The sequence below is a fragment of the Microtus ochrogaster genome, linkage group LG9 (genome assembly GCF_000317375.1).
Source record: "Microtus ochrogaster isolate Prairie Vole_2 linkage group LG9, MicOch1.0, whole genome shotgun sequence".
In the NCBI taxonomy this organism is placed as follows: domain Eukaryota; kingdom Metazoa; phylum Chordata; class Mammalia; order Rodentia; family Cricetidae; genus Microtus; species Microtus ochrogaster.
The window spans coordinates 4244431-4260942 of NC_022034.1; the positions used below are offsets into that span (position 1 = coordinate 4244431).

At 47.3% G+C, this 16512-nt stretch overlaps 1 protein-coding gene across 1 annotated transcript in view; it reads right to left on the reverse strand.

Annotated features, from left to right (window-relative positions):
- Window positions 1–16512, reverse strand: part of Smoc2 (SPARC related modular calcium binding 2) — a 133151-nt gene that overhangs the window by 25781 nt on the left and 90858 nt on the right. The window contains exons 13-14 of the mRNA XM_026787492.1: window positions 9093–9279; window positions 2353–2435 (exon numbers count right to left, since the gene is read on the reverse strand). Coding sequence (XP_026643293.1) covers window positions 2353–2435; window positions 9093–9279 — 270 coding nt within the window. The remainder of the gene's footprint in view (window positions 1–2352; window positions 2436–9092; window positions 9280–16512) is intronic.

Genomic DNA, 16512 nt, shown 5'->3' on the forward strand with positions numbered 1-16512 from the left:
ACAGTCTTCCCGGCTTGACATGGGAGAGAAAGGCTGCCTGGCTGGACGAAAGCAATGCAGAAGGAAGAGCATGTCTTCACAGATGCAAACTCACCCCTCGGGCTGTGTACCCCATGAAGCTTCACCTATGCAGGAGCTGCTGGATGACTGTGGGAAAAAAAATTTTTTCCTCCTCACAAAGAACCTATATCCTGGAGTTAATGTAAGGCTTTCCTGGATTTCTCTCCTAATAAGGATAATAGTTTCCAAATAATGAAAGCTATTATGTGTGATTAAACAGCACTCTCTCAAACAATTGGGACTGGAGAAGAGTCGAACTCTGCGGGGCTCACTGAGGGATGGTGAGGCAGTGTCTCCACTGCGAGACTCCATGATCCTTTGTCTTGTGCCAGCGAAGTCATGTGCTACCTTGGCTCTAACAGGGACCTCTTCTACAGGCTGAATGCTTGCTCCCTGAATAACTTCTTCTGACCTTCAGACAGGCCAAACAGTGATATCTGCCATGTTCTCCATGGTGATTGCCATTGGTTCTCACCAAATTACTTACCACCCCAACCTTTGAATTAAGAATAATAGCCAGCTAAAGTGTGAGATCCCCCCATGAAAAGAGGAAATGGGAGTTTCACTGGACAGTGATGTGGTATTCACAGGGGGAAGCCACAGTCTTAGGTGTTATGGGGCATCTTTAGTAATAATACTAAGTCCATGGGTTCTTCAAGGTGGGCAGAGGACGTAATGCAATTCTGTAAGATATGATAAGGACTAGCCAAGCCCAGCAAGCATATTTCTTCAAAACCATGTTGTCCACTGATACAAAAACCTGACTTCAGCCAGCATGCTGAAGCACATTTATAGCCCCAGCACCTGTGAGGCAGAAACAGGAGGACCAGAAATTCAAGGCCATCCGCATCTGCATAGGAAGTTGAAAGCCAGCAGAGTCTGCATGAACAATGACCTCAAAAGAAAATCTGATTTTAGAGGCCAGATATCTGTGGGAAAGTACTCTGTAAGCCAGACAGCATCTGGGCCACCTAAGGGGTCTCTAAGAACACAACACTCACATGCAAACGTTCCGGGTAGGGAATCTATGCCAGGTTTGCCCTAAACCTTCTCTTCTGAGTCTCAACCCTGACCCAGGAAGCAGGAAGCAGGCAGAGGAAGCAGGAAGCTATCCACCAGGAGGAACATGAAAACCTGAAGATGTTGTCTGTCACCCACTGGTTCCTAAACCTATGGATGGACAGGAAGTGGGAACCAGCAGGAAGCCTAGGTCTAGATCATCAGAGCAGGAAGTGGGCTACTAGGGGCCAGACCATGTGGTCCACACTGGGAGTACGTGTGGCCTGCTTCCCCACAGCAGGGCTAGACCAGCTGCTGCTCCGCCGTGAGCGTGAGCAGGCTCACACAGTGTCCTTGGCTGATATGGAAATGTGGGTGCGCTAGCCTTCTCTTTTTGTTTACATAGGAAAACATTTTTTTCTTTCAAAATTACCCTCTCTGTCAATATAGTCTAAACTATGAAGAAAGCACAGAGAATTCCTATAAGAGAACTTTTCCTGATCAGAGGAAGCCGGACCAGTCCTGCCTGGCGTGGAGGACACAACACAGTGGCTATCAGAGCCTGGAGACTGGCTGAACTTGCGTAGTCTACAGATGCTTAAAGGGAAACAACCAAACAGAAGGAAGCAGCGAGCTACTTCCGAGCATGGTGCTGACGGCATCGGGCTCACCCGTGACGTCAGTGTAGATCCGCTAAGGGCCTCGTGTCTCACTCACCAGTCATAGAGAGACACTTGTGTGCCTTTTGAGGAAACCAAACACCTGAGAAGCGTCTTCTAGGAAAAGCTCTGATTCATTGTGAGTTTAAATCTACCCTCTGTTCTATCTCAAATAGTCCTTGCGGTTGAGTTCCCTTGGCACACAGATGGGCTTGTACTTATTAAAACCAACTGCCAGCTTCAAATGCCAGTTCAATGAAGAGTAATATCATGATAGCCTTTCACACACATGATAGCCAGTAACTTTCACAGAGTTACTGGAAGCCTTGCAGAGACCCCTCAGAGTTTTGTCGTGGTGGCTCACTTTAGAGGGACTTTTTCTTTCTTCCCCTACATGTTTGGTCTTATACCAGTGTCCCTTCCTGCTTAATTGAACTAGCTTTGAGATCAGCTTGTGTCTTACCTGTCTCTTACATGGGCTCCCATGTCTGCTGGGCTTCAGGCCCTCAGGGAGCCAAGAATCACAGGGTCCACCAGGCCACGAGGAAGCACAGGTGTCAGCTTTCTCATGCCACATTACACGTGGTCCTGAGTGGTGACAGAACTCCCTTAACCCCATGGACACTGTACTCACCCTGCAGTGGCCGATTCTTGTATAGGTCCCGGGCCTTGGCTGGGTGAGCTCTGGCTGTGTTGTCACACTTGGGCTGCTCGTACCTAAGGATGGGGGGATGAGAGAGAAAAGTGTGGGGTTGAGACCCTGAGCTGGAGTGGTCTTTAGTTTCTCACATCTAACGAGCTGTATACAGTGTTCCGGGAACGTTCCATGAGACCCATCTTCGTACCAGAGTCCTGGGATCTGGCTCCTTGGTGGCTCGAGCAAACATTCCTAGATCAGCTTACATCCACAGCCCACAGGACAAAGAGGGCTTGCAGCTCAGCTCACACAGGCTTGAACCCTTCATCTGTTTCCAGAAGAATCTTGTCACGTGATTCCTGAACACCTCCCCACCCACATCTTCTCCTTTGTGATGTTATGAAAAGCAAGCGTTCTGCTCAGCAGTCTCTTGGAGTGTTGTCAAACACATGGGTGAGAACGTGGGCAAGGATGGGGCAAGGGTTTGACCATTTGACTACCTTCGGAAAGGAAGCAGATCTCAGATCTCGGGGCCCCCAGTGATCTGCCATTGAATGGCTAAGTAATTCTCAGTATGACTCATGGAATTGCACAAATTTGTGCAAACATTTAAAAAGAAAATAGGAAGAAGGAAGGAACGTGCTCTGTGTTCCATCCGGTGTTAGTGAAATGCCTCAGAGGTCTGCCCGTACTTTCTGCCTGGAAGTGCTGGCTTCCTCAATGTTTTTTGCCTAGATGAATCTCTAATGCACTCAACAACTCCTTGAAACTGCCCTTGCCCAGGCCTCTGTGAGAGCTGGGGTAAAGTCCTGAATCAGAGATCAGATCACCAGCTTCCTCTCCCTGTATCACAGAGTACTGTGCTGGGGCAGAAAGTCTTAAATCAGAGATCAGATCATCAGCTTCCTCTCTGTATCACACACTATTGTGCTGGGGTAGAGAAGAGTCCTGTATCAGAGATCAGATCACCAACTACCTCTCTTCGTGTCATACACTGCTGTGGGAATTTGAATGCAATTGGTCCCCATAAGCTCACAGGGAGGGACCCTATTGGGAGGTGTGGATTTGTTGAAGTAGATGTGGCCTTAATGGAGGAAGTGTGTCCCTGTGGGCCTGGGTTTGAAGTCTACTTTGCTCAAACGATGCCCAGTGAGACAGTTTACTTCCTGCTGCCTATGATCTAGAAGTAGGGCTCTCCGCTCCTTCTCCAGCACCATGTCTGCGTTCATGCCACAATGACCCACCATGATGACAATGGACTAAACCTCTGAAACTGTAAGCCACCCAATTAAATGTTTTTCTTTATAAGAGTTGTCATGGTCATGGTGTCTCTTCACAGCAACAGAAACGCAACTAAGACCACTACCCTCTTGCTGTGAAGGCAGGGAAAGGATTGTTCTAGAACAAAGTGTGGAAGGCCAGAGAGGTCTATCCCAGTGAGGAGGGGCTTCTCTCATGGGTATCTCATGACTACCTTTCCTGATGACTTGTATCACCTAATGGAAGGCGTGACCCTGAGTAGACCCCAGCCTTCAGCGTTGACTGAGTCTCTCGGTTTCCCACAACTATACCCTTCTTTGTCCAAGTCCCAAGCATCCACTCCACCATGGAGATTCCTCCTTAGGGATGGGTTCTTTCACATGTGGTAGGTGACAGACAGGGAAGCTCTCTCCTGGAGGACCTATCAGACTAAGGGCGGGCAGCACCAAGTAGGACGGGAGAATGACGGTTAGGAGCAGTGAGGAGCGGGTGCAAACGGAACAGTCGTGAAATGGCGAGGTTCTACTGACTCTTAATCCTCTTCTCCTTGCCACAGTGGTGTGAGAACTTTTATTCAGTGTTATTTTTCATTACTAACTAATTTCCCTACCACAGAAAATTTCTCATTATGAAAAACTTCTTAAAGTCTTCCGACAGACATACCGCCTCAGAACCCAGAAAGTAGAGACAGGAGGAGCAGGAATTGTAGGCACAGCTATCATAGCTTATGCATAGAAGCACTTGTCACAGATGTCCAACAACCCCAGTTCAACCCACAAAATCTGCTGTGAAAACTGACCCCAGAATGTTGTTTCCTGGGCTCCGTGTGCACAATGTGACATGTCTATGCCCAGATTTACACACACACACACATTTTTAAAAAAGAGTTAAGGTACTTTTGACTCTATGGTGGGTTAGAGGATAGCCTTGGTTACATGGGAATTTATCTCACCAAAACAATAAGATATGTGCTATGGTATGAATAATATAATACATAATAAATGACTTCTGATAGAACACCAGATCCAACAGTATGTGCAGCCTAGCTGTGACAAGACCCAGGTCCCCTGCACCATTGCCTTCTTCCTCTGAAGAACAGCTTTGACACCAGAGAAACCAACACCCTCTTCACACAACTTTATATCTTTCTGAAATGCCGCTTCTACAGTTGGAGTCCCCGAGCACCCCGGCAAACAGCTGAATGCTCACGTCCTTCCCCAAACCACTGGGATATATTCTCTGAGAACAAAGAGGCTCAGTACCAGGCAGCAGGGAACATTCACAAACACAGGGCAGTGACAACTGGGTGGAGAGAAACCTACTCAGTTGGCTTCTACGGCCCAGGGCCACATCATCAGACAGGAGCCAAAATGCATCTGAAGACACTGAGGCTCGGGGGTCAGTACCCACGATTCCTAAGTGACACTAAGTTTAGTGAGAATAAATGCCCCAGGTCCCAGAGCTTCATTCCAGGTGCCAGGCAGTGCTTGGGGGTGAGGGGGAAGTGAGAGCTGGTGTCTGTGCTACAGTGACCCACAGAGAAGTATGACTGTGTCTCAGCTCCTAGCTGATGGTATAGAGCCCCACACCAGCAGCCTAACATACGTGGGCCACAGACCGTGTTACAGAGTCAGAGAGCTAAGTTCTCTTTTCAGTGCTCATGTCATTCACACAGTCTGAGAGCCAGGCTGTTTGACGCTCCATTCCAACTCATTTGATCTCTGCTCTAACTTGGGGCTTAGCTGTCTTGGGCCTTGCAATGGTGCTGAGATTTGAAGAGCACATTTAAGTAACTGTGTTCTGCTCATCTGAAAAAAACCCCGAGAAGGGCTTGCCAATGCAGAAATGGTAATCTGGAGAGGTGCTCGTGGGCTTACTGAAGAGAACTTGGCTGCAGCAACCTTTGTTCTTTCAACAGCACTTATTGCGCGCAAGGAAAACAAAGAACATTGCCTGGCCGTGGCTGCCCATCAGATACCAGGCTTGCCGCCATGGAGAAGTGCAATTTCACGCCCACATGGCCACATGCGCATGGCCACTGTGCAGAGCGCTGGGGTCAGAAACGGAGGCTGTCTCAAGGCCAGACTGTGGCACCAGGCAGGTGGACAGAGCCCGAGCCAGTCCTTACAAGGCTGAAAGGGAAGCCTGTTGTGGTACTAATGGAGTGGCTGGCTGTCAGCCTGCCCGAGAAACCCAATAGCCTGCTCCAAACCCCTGCTACTCTTGGCAGGCAGCCAGGTAGAAATCTGCCCCTCCTCCAGCCTGAGTGCCACCAGGCTTGGCAGCAGAGCCTGACTGTATGCCCTAACTCCATGCAGGGTCGCAAAAAATATGATGAGAATGTCAATCTTGACCCCAAGGGGCAGGAGAACCTGCAAGAGCCACCACCCCAAGCCAGGCTGCTCCGGAAGGAAGGTCAGCTTTGCAAGGGTTCAACCTTGTGACTTTGACTCACGTTCATGACAGAAGCACCATATTCCTGTGTGGCACACGAGGACAGAGGGATAGCTCATAAATGGCAAAATGTTTGATACTCATTACTTCCTGGTTTTCAAGGTCAAGTCCTTGCAGGGAAGCAGGAAAGAAGATAGGGAAAGCAAACGCTGAGTTCAGTCTAGGACAATTCCCCATCAGGGCTGCCCTGCTCCACTCTTTCCTTGCTCTGTGTTGTGCAAAGGCTGCCTGGTGACGCTCTACCTTCTGGTCAGCGTTGGGCCTCACTGTGCGGCCTTCACACCTCACTCCATGACTCCCCCACGGCTCATTCTAGTCTCACAGTCTCAGGGACCTCACCCCCTCACCCACCTGCTCTGTGTCTCTGTGCCTCGAGCCCTTGTTCTTGCTCAATGCCCTGCAGGTTTGTCATCCTCCAAAACTTTTCCTCATTTAGCAATAGCCATGGACCCATTCTGTCACCATCACCGCTTCCCTCCGGAAGCCCTGGTGTTTACCCTCGTCATTCCCCGGGTCCCGGTCCTCCAGCACAATGGCTGGAACACCACGGACATTCAAATCATTCAAGTGTTTACTGAGAGGAAAATAAGGAAGGGACGCCAGGACATGTTCTCACCACCACGGACCAAGTGCAGCAACACAGGCCAGCACTGTCCATCAGGGCAGTTGTGGGGAGTGTGAGCCTGACTCTGCTCTCCACTTTCCTGTGCCAGTTCCCTCCGTACCCCGCATGCTATCTTTACCTCATAGGCTCATCTACCCCAGGACATTGCATTCTACCCTGACTAGAAATTCTGGCCAGCCAGGGATTAGAAAGGCTGGCCTGTCCCTGCCCACCTCTGAACTGCTCTGCACCTTGGTGTTTCCCTGTTTGCAGGGCTGTTGGATGCTGCAGGTGGCATCATCCCTTTGTATCACAAAGCAGGGTTTATTAGACTGGAACCTGTCCCTGACCTGGTGCTCCCTGGAGGAGGCATGGTAAATGGCTCCTTTCCCCAGCCAGGCTGGTGACAGCCTAGGGAGGAGACTGCCATAGAGCAAGTCCATCAGTTCAGAGAGAAAGGTTGTTCTCACTGTTCAAAGGAGAAACTCCCTTGGGGTTGGAGAGATGGTTCAGGTGTTAAGAGCACCAGCTGCTCTTCCAGAGGACCCAGGTTCAATTCCCAACATCCACACGGCAGCTCACAACTGTCTGTAACTCCAGTGCCAAAGGATCTAACACCCTCTTTTGGCTTTTGTTTAGTGAATGGAAGAAGGTACGGTTCAGAGGAAGACAGCCTTCAGAACGACCCTTTCAGTTTGGATCAGCCTGAGCCCTTTCCTGAACCTTCCTCTGGGAAAACATGGAAGTGGGGAGAAGTGGGGAGCTGAGGTTGTCCTGTTTGCCTGAAACCGAGGGAGAGTCTGGCTTTCTGCTCAGTCACAATCTAAACTGCTCTTGGGTTCTCTGGGCATAGCATTTGCTGAGCTCATTGTTTCTGAGCCAGCTGGAGGAGGGCTGGTTTTGACTATGCAAGGACTTGCGTTGGCCAACTCTAAGAAAACATCTGCCGGGCCTTTCTCCTTTATGTTAGAAGTATGGCGTGGGGCCAAGGCTGGAGTTGGCAGGAGCCAACTGGTGCCCAAGTGAGGCATGGTGAAGGAGCAGAGGATCAAGTATGTAGGAAGATCACCTCCAAGAGAGGCTGCTCCGAAAACGGTAAATCCTTAGCCAAACCTAAGAACAGTGGCAATTCTAGCTCAGCCACAGCTGAGCTTGCTTCCGAACCCAAGACTGTCCCAGGGCCCTGCTTAGTATCAGTCTTCTGGCTCAGTGAGAACACACATTGTCCTCCAGTGTGGTCAGGGCAAGGTGGTGCTGAGTGCTAGAATCAGCTGTGATGTCACAGCATTGCTACAGTATCCAAACCAGGGCGGCCTAGGAAGACAGCTTCACTCAGGAGCTAGAAGCTGTGATGTTATAGCATTGCTACAGTACCCAAAGGAGGCAGCTGGGAAGACAGCCTCACTCAGGAGCTAGAGGCTGTGATGCTATAGCATTGTTACAGTATCCAAAGGAGGCAGCTGGTAAGACAGCCTCACTCAGGAGCTAGAAGCTGTGATGTTATAGCATTGCTACAGTATCCAAACCAGGGCCGCCTGGGAAGAGAGCCTCACTCAGGAGCTAGGAGGTGACCGGGAAGGGCCAGACTTGCTTTGTCATTTGAGAAAATGTCCTTTGCTTCTCCCTGGGCGGGGGGGGGTCTTTGCTGACCAGTGCCTCCCACTGAGTGCTAGGTGTGACTCTTGATCATTTAGGAAACCTTCTAGTGTTCATCTGGGCACCTAGGATGAAACTAGAGTGCAAATCTCGCTATTCTGAGAGAAAAGATGTTGGCATATTTTTAAGTCTAGGGAAAAAAATTATCAAAGTCAAATGACAAAAGGCTGCTGACAGGTGCCCCCTGGGCACAGGCTCCTGCTCAGGAACACCCTGCCCAGGTATGTACTAGTTCCTGCTGGTTCTCTGGGAGAACATAATTGTATGTTTGAACTGGCAGAAAAACACAAGCAAATCATGAATAACATTGATCACTCTCGTCTTATACATTCTTCTCTTCAAATGATTATTTCTAGATGAAAATATTAAATTCTATAGAAAGCTATCTGAAGCACTTGGCTTCCTTGGCTTCTTAAATATTTAACCTCTCTGTCTAAAGCCAGCAGGAAAAAGGGTGTGTGTTTAGGCTTTTATGTGATCCAAATGCTCTTTCTTAGAATTACCCTCCTCTGCTTCATGCTTGATGTCCCATGACTGCTAAAGAGGATACCTCCCTTCCCAGGGCCAGAACCACTCTTCCTAATCATCCCAAGCACAGGGAACAGAGGACAGAGTCCCTGTGTGATTGTCACACCCAGAATGTGAGTTTAACAGCTGCTCAAACCGTGGCAGGAAGAACCTGGCAGCGGGACAGCAGGAGGGGGTGATGTTCAGTTTTCCTGGCTCCGTGACCCCATGTCTCATCCTGAAAGAATGCATTTACCTTGTGGAGGTCCCAGGAATGGGCCGCCCAGTGTCCACCAGCACACACCAGCAGTAACCGGTGGATGGGTGGCACTGCACTGGCTTATAGAGGCCACCGTGGGCACACTCAGGGATCACGACATTGTCATTCTTGGGCTGCTTGGCTTCCTCGAGAGCTGACTGGTGCTCCTGGTCACAGGAGGAGGCTGCAGGGAGAGAGAGACACTTGGTGAGCAGGCATACAGAGCCAGCCTTGGCAACTGGTGGACAGTCGCAGCTCAGCGATGCTGTGTGCAGCTGCAGCACTATAGTGGGAACCAGGCCTAAAGACAGACACGAGGTCCCCTCCTACCTTCTCAGCCATCTATTGTGAGGCTGGAAGGCTTTATGCAAGAGGACAAGACCATGTGATTCTTCTCAGGGAGCCACACTGTGTGCCTCCTAAGCCGGCACATACTCCCTGAGAAACACTTGTTATTGTTTTCAGGTTCCTGTGAAGGAAACACCCGCTTCCCTACAGGAGGCATGGGCTATAGGACATAAAGTCATCTTTTCTCAGGTTATAGGCTCAGTTTCTTCTTGGCTTTAGCCACCACTAGTTTACATCTGAGGGGCATCTACAAAAATATGGATAGATAAACTGGGAGCAAATATACACACACACATAAACACACAGATACACACACATACATATACAAACACACATATACACATATATACACACACGTGCACACATATAAACATACATAACACATATATACATACACACAGACACACATATAAACATATATAACATATACACATACACACATATGCACATATATGCACATACGTACACACATGCACACATATAAACATACATAACACATATATACACGTACACACAGAGACACAAGTGCACACATATAAACATACATAACACATATATACACAGACACAGACACAGACACAGACACACACACACACACACACATCAGCTTTCCCAATAATCCAAATGGGGCTTAGACCAGTAAGAGAAAAGAAACCAAAGACCCTCAAACCATATACAGTCTCACTCAAACAAAGGGCAGCAAGACAAGATCCCACTCAAGCTAAGAACACCACGCACAAGAGAAAATCTCTACAGCTTGACAAGTGGGACAAAACAACTATGTCCAAGCCTGCTCGGAAGGCACTGGCTACAGTCTCAAAGGGCACTGAACACTGTGATGTCCGCAGAACCCATGAGGAAGCATATGGGGCACCGTGGCTTCTGTCTCAGTGCTGCCCCCGTCACAGGTAGCAGGCGTGGTACAAAGGGCAGAACCTAGCCCAGGTGATGCTCTTCAGACTAGGAGACAGCAGTACAACCCAGACATCTGCCTGGGTCTCATCAACGTCTGCTGTCACCTTCCTCATTGTGCCAGTGCTGGAAGAACACTTGGCATTCACTACCTGTACACGTACATCTCTAGATACGATAACTAATAGTTAGAAAGCCACAGAGGGGTCCGCTCGTTCAGTGATTCTGAGGGCATATCTACAGGTGCTTCTGCGATCTCTCTATTAGCAAACTACATCACCAAGCACAGTTTCTAGTTTCTGAAAGCCACAGCATCATGTGTCTTAACAGGAAGGGATGTGTCTCGCAAATACTCCCCCTAAGCTGCTCTTCAGAAAAACTACAGAACAACAAAGCAGTCAAACGTCCAAACAGACATCTTGTAGGATAAGCTCAGCCTGTGGGGATCATTCAAGCCTCATGGCTGGAACTCAAAGACTCCCTAAATGCAAAACAGAAATTAAGACACTGAGCCTTGACTGACTATTTTTTACTGTTCCCCATGTGACCTTCACTTTCTCTGTAGACTGTGGGTGTACCTGACATGTGCAGATACACACATGAAATGTACCAGAGCTTGCTGGGATCTTGATAAAGTCTTTCCCCAACTACCACAAGGAAGCTGGCACAAAATAAAATTGATACTGGTCTCTCTTCCCAAATCCCATCAAGGCTGTGATTGCCATTCAAGGGGCCAAGCAACACAAGGGTTCGGGCTGCTGTCTCTGAAGACAGTTGACCCTTCTCTGCGGACCCATTTGGGCCATCCTTGTGAGAGTAACTGGAACGGCCTGTGGGCGCAGCAGCCGCTCTGCGTGCAGCAGCTCGGCAGTGCAGACCTCTTCAATTCAGCTAAGGTTTGCTTGGCACTCGTTCAAAATTTCATTAGTTCCTAGAACATACAGTGTGATTATCTGGCCACAAAGTATTTTCGGTGCTCCATTCCAAGGACAGGCTGTGTCTATGGGATTGGTAATGGAAAATTTTTGAAATGTCCCGATGAGAAATTTATGTCATATTTGAAAGAGCCTCATAAGCAAAATGAAGCTGATTGAATTTAAAAACTCTACAATTTGTTGCACGTATTGTAAAATACCGAAGCTGCTCTGGCAGAGTCTTGTTTGCATGGGCGTTAAAGTGGTGCAGATAGCTGGAGCTGGTGTTTGACAATCTGGTTACACATTGGAAGTTCAAGGCTGCCAGAAAGATGCAATCATGGTCTCTTGCAGGATACGCCACCATGAAGGTAGAGGATGCTTTAATAAGTGAGTGAGCCCTTCATAAAGAGAAGGAAATGCAAGAAGGCAGTTCGTAATGTGGTCACCTCCCCTCCTGACTCCTCCCAAGCCCTGACCACTGCCGAGACCTGCACAGGTCGCTCTTGGAGCTCCTGCTGTACAGCCAGCTCACTGTAAAATAAATGCAATGTTAAATGGAATGGCCATCACATTGAGCTTAGCCCATGGTAGGACCAGTCTACTTCTATCTTTTTATTTCTTTTGTAAGCTGAGTCTGAAGGAGAAATCAAGTAAAGCTGATTTTCATTTATTACTTAACTCATGAATTAAACCTTCCAAATTACTGACTCAGTGCAAAATGAAGAAAGTGAGGGTATCATGGAAGAGGCAGTGGAACCCGTATTTGGATTTACCTGGCCACGAGGCTTCATGTTCCTAATGTAAAAGGTGGTCTCGTGTGTGTGTGTGTGTGTGTGTGTGTGTGTGTGTGTGCGCGCGCAGTGTATGCCGCTAAATCTCACACTAAAATCTTCACCTCTAAGGTGATAGAACTAGGAAAAGGTGATTAGGTCACAGGTCAGAACCTAGAGCTGGTCAGAGGGGACCCATCTGCCTCTTCCACCATGTGAAGACATCTCAAGAAGGTGTCACCCATATATCAGAAAATAGGTCTGCAGAAACCAAATGGGCCTGTACCCTGAAGTTGAAATAATAGCCTTCCAAAACTGTAGAAAAAAGTCTTGGGTCATTTCTAAGTGACCTCATCCATAAAGCCTTATTACATCAGCCTAACTAGCAGAATTCCCCCAGCACCTCAAGAAAGGGGGTACCAGTGTGTCTAAGGGAAAAGAATTCACTAACTGCAAAACTGGAGAGGCTGTTGAGAACACTTCAGGCAACACTCAATAACCTTTCCTGGGGTTGTCTGGGTGCTGTACCCCAAGGACAGAGCATATTCCTACTGATATGTTTTCATTAGGGTAAATAGCTTCATTACTTAAAGGAAAACTCTTAGGAAACTGGGAGTCTGAAAAACTTTGTCTGAAGTGAAGGACACATTCTTTAAATGTCCATAGCTGACATGTGGAAATTGTGTTCCTCTAGCATCCCAAGACAAGGTCCTGGGCAAGGCAGCAAGGTCAAAAATAAAAAATAATGAAGATTTTAATTAAAGAAATAAAAATATCTTTAAATACACCCAACATTATTGTATACATAAAATACTCTAAAACATCTATAAAGAAAAAAACTACTAATGAATATATAAAATCATTCATATTTTATATGCATGAGTAAATTATTGCAAAATAAAGGTAATTATAAATTTGTCATAACATTAAAATTAAAATGCTTAGAAATAAAGTCATAATGAGAGGTATAAGACATTTTTAATGCCATTACTGAAAAAACAACTGTTAACTAAATAAATGGAGAGGTACAGTATGTAGATGGGTAACAAGATTTAGGGACATGATAAAGTCAATTACTCTAAACTAATTAGTGGAGATAATGCATGAAGAAGCTCTTCAGTAGAAACTGACACATGGACTCTAAAATGAATATGGAATTCCAAAAACCTAAGTGAAGCCTGAAGCACCGCTCCACAGTCAGGGGGCTAATGTTGCCATGTTTGGAAAGGTACTACAAAGTCATTCACCCAGATGGCAGAATATGATAGCTAAAGAGAGGAATGAAGAAGAAGGAAGAGTCCAGACCCTAGCAACAGACACGGAGTGATGATCTGATTGATGCTGACAAGGAACCAGAGACTCACGGGGAAGAGAAACTTTCCCCAAGGAATCACTGCCGAGCATCACGACTGTAGACCAACTAAAGAGAACAGACTCACGCTGCACAATAACTATGTGAGATGAGAGAGACAAGAATCTAAAACCTGAAATGCAAGGGCTAAAAGGAGACATTAGAAGTGCCCCACCATGCAACTGTCCCCACCGTGTCTTTGGGACAGACTGACCACAGAGCAAAAACCTGGGCCAATAAGGCTTCATTAAAATTTAAAACAATCACCAGAAGATGCAATTAAAAAGTAAAAAGCAACCACAGATTGGGGGAATGTTCCTAAGACACACATCTGACAAAGACCCCCAACTCTTCACATCAATAAAACCACAAATAACCCCATCTGAAACTCCCCGAGACTTCGGAAAGCAAGCCATCAACTGAAAGACGAAGAGGGCAGCATCACTAGTCATCAGGAAAATGGCAACTCTAACAACACAGAGATGTCACACACATGCATGCTCCAAATGAAAAACACCGAAGCCAAATGTTGGGGGGACATGTAGGACCTGGAGCTCACAGGGCCACCTCCCAGCAGAGCAAATTCTGGTACCACTGTCCCATCCTAGACACTGATCCAGAAGTTAAAGCACAGGGTCATGAAGGAGCCAGTGAAAGAACGGACACTGGATCTTCCCCAAGGTCCCAGCCTGATTTTTTAAATTGCTTCTCTATGAATTGAAAAAAATACATAGATAAAGTATTACATATTGTATGCAATAATATAAAGTTGTATGTACATATCACAAAGAGGGAAGAATGCAAGACACATATATCAGCATCAAGACTGAATCTCAAAACCACTGTATTAATTTCAACAACAACACTTTAGAAATGAAAGAAAGAACACTCTGTCACATCTTGTGGGGAAGTCTGAAGCAGTGAAGAGTCGTGCACAGTGGCTGAGTTCAGAGCCACAGAGATCTTCCTGGGGAGGCACTCCCCAGAGCTATGGAGTAGCTGTGGGCAGTAAGACACGGGTTGAGGCTCTCCAGAGGCACGTGTGTTTACCCGAGTGTCCCACGGTGCCCTTCCACCTTCCTGTCTCATTCTGTAATACTCTCACATGCCATTACCAAGTAAGCCCCTAAAATTTCTTTTCTCTGTTTTGGCATTTCTCACATCGGATGGCACAAAAATGCCGTGCAGGACAGAGCTTCCTGCCCAGTACACAGTCCGTGTGCACATGCAATCTTGTGTTCTTCCAAGAGGACGTGCTGTTCCCCTTCCCCCATTCTACTGAGCAATGAATTCTCCCCATGAACTGCAGACAGAGCACGAAAGAGGCTTGGACTGCCGTGTCTCTGAGTTTGGCTTTCTGTGTGCACCTTTCCCTCTGTATAGCATGACACCGTGGGCCCCAACACGCTGGTTTTGTTAGAGAGAAGGTTTTCATTAAGAAGTAAGGAGACCACCGGAGTGTGTCATTTTGGTTCAGTGTGTGTCCAGCAGATTTGGGTAAAAGCCAGTGTGAACTCACACCACGAGAAGATCTAACTTAGACAGAGCTTTGTTTCCTCTGGACTTGGTCCCACGCAGTCTGGGAGGCCAGAATTCCCTGAGTTCCTGAGCTTCCATGGTGAGCATCACGGTGGCCTGTTGTAATAGCTGCAGGGCTGTGTCCCCGGCACCCAGGCCGCCTGGCTAGCTTATTCCCCCTAAACAACAACACACAAATTGTATTCACTTAAACACTGCTTGGCCCATTATATCTATCCTCTTCTCGGCTAACTCTTGCACCTGGACTAGCCCATTTCTAATAATCTGTGTAGCATCAGTCTTACTGGGAAAGATTCTAGCCTATGTCCATCCTGGGTCGGAGCTTCATCGCATGTGCCTCAGAGAACAGAGCTCTCGTGTCTGCCCCGGAGAGGGGAGCATGGCGTCTCTCTGAGCTCACTTCCTCTTCCTCCCAGCATTCTGTTCTGTTTATTCCTCCCACCTATGTTTTAACCTATCAGGGCCAAGCAGTTTCTTTATTGCTTAACCAATGAAATCAACAGACACTTCCCACATCACTTCCCCTTTTTCTGTTTAAACAAAAAAAGGAAGGCTTTAACTTTAACATAGCAAAATTACATATAACAAAACAGTTATCAAGCAAGAATTACAGTTACAATATTTACATCTATTTTATCTTTTATCTTAACAATGGAAAACTATAACTATAACTATCTATCTATTCTGCAATCCTGGTGGAAGCTAGTCCATGCTGGCTACACAGGAAAACTGCTATGTGCACAGTCGGCTGTGCACACATGGGTGTCACGGGCTAGGACCCAAGTCTTCCAGCTTCGTTCTTATCTTTTTAAGGCATTTTCTAGACTCTCTCAGAAAATGCCTTCTTAACCCCAGGGCTTGTTTCTGGAATCATCTATTCCTGCTCTGGCATGTGACTGTATGTGACTCCTGACTGCCAGCACACACCACAGGTGAGGTACTTGATCTGTGCAGGTGTGGAATTGTCAAGGGGCACAGGCAGGGTGTGTGGGGGTAGGGTATGGGTGGAGAACAGATATATAAGGAAAGGTCCATGGTCAGGCTGCAGGGAGGCCGGCCATAGGTGGGGCCAAGTTGGCTTGAAGCCTGTGTATGCACAAAACCCAAGTATCTATCATCCTCTCTCTCACAGAGTTGGTTTTCAGTCTTGTGATGATTACTAACCATGGGTATTCACCAGCTCATGACTCGTGTCATGATGGAGCTGCCAACACCCAGTGACCTCAAAGAAAGGCACCAGCAGGAAGCCCACGGAACATCAGAGCTGCCCTGAGGCTGCCCACTTCCTGCCCAGGTTTCTGACCCACAGGTCTGGGGGAGGTGAGGCCCCATAATTTGAGTTTCGGAGGGGTTCTGAGATCACGCTGAAATCAGCGATGTTTTCACATGCCAAAGGTTTCTCCGTGTGGGTTTTCAGTTTTTCCTAGAACTGATTACAGTGCTTAATTTTTATACATGCTGTCCTCGTCAGTCATGGAATCTCTTGTGGTTCTCTTTTCAATTATACAAAACCTATATGAGCTGATCAAAGAATTTGAAGGGAAACAAAAAATTCAGAACTGGATTTCCTAGGAATGACA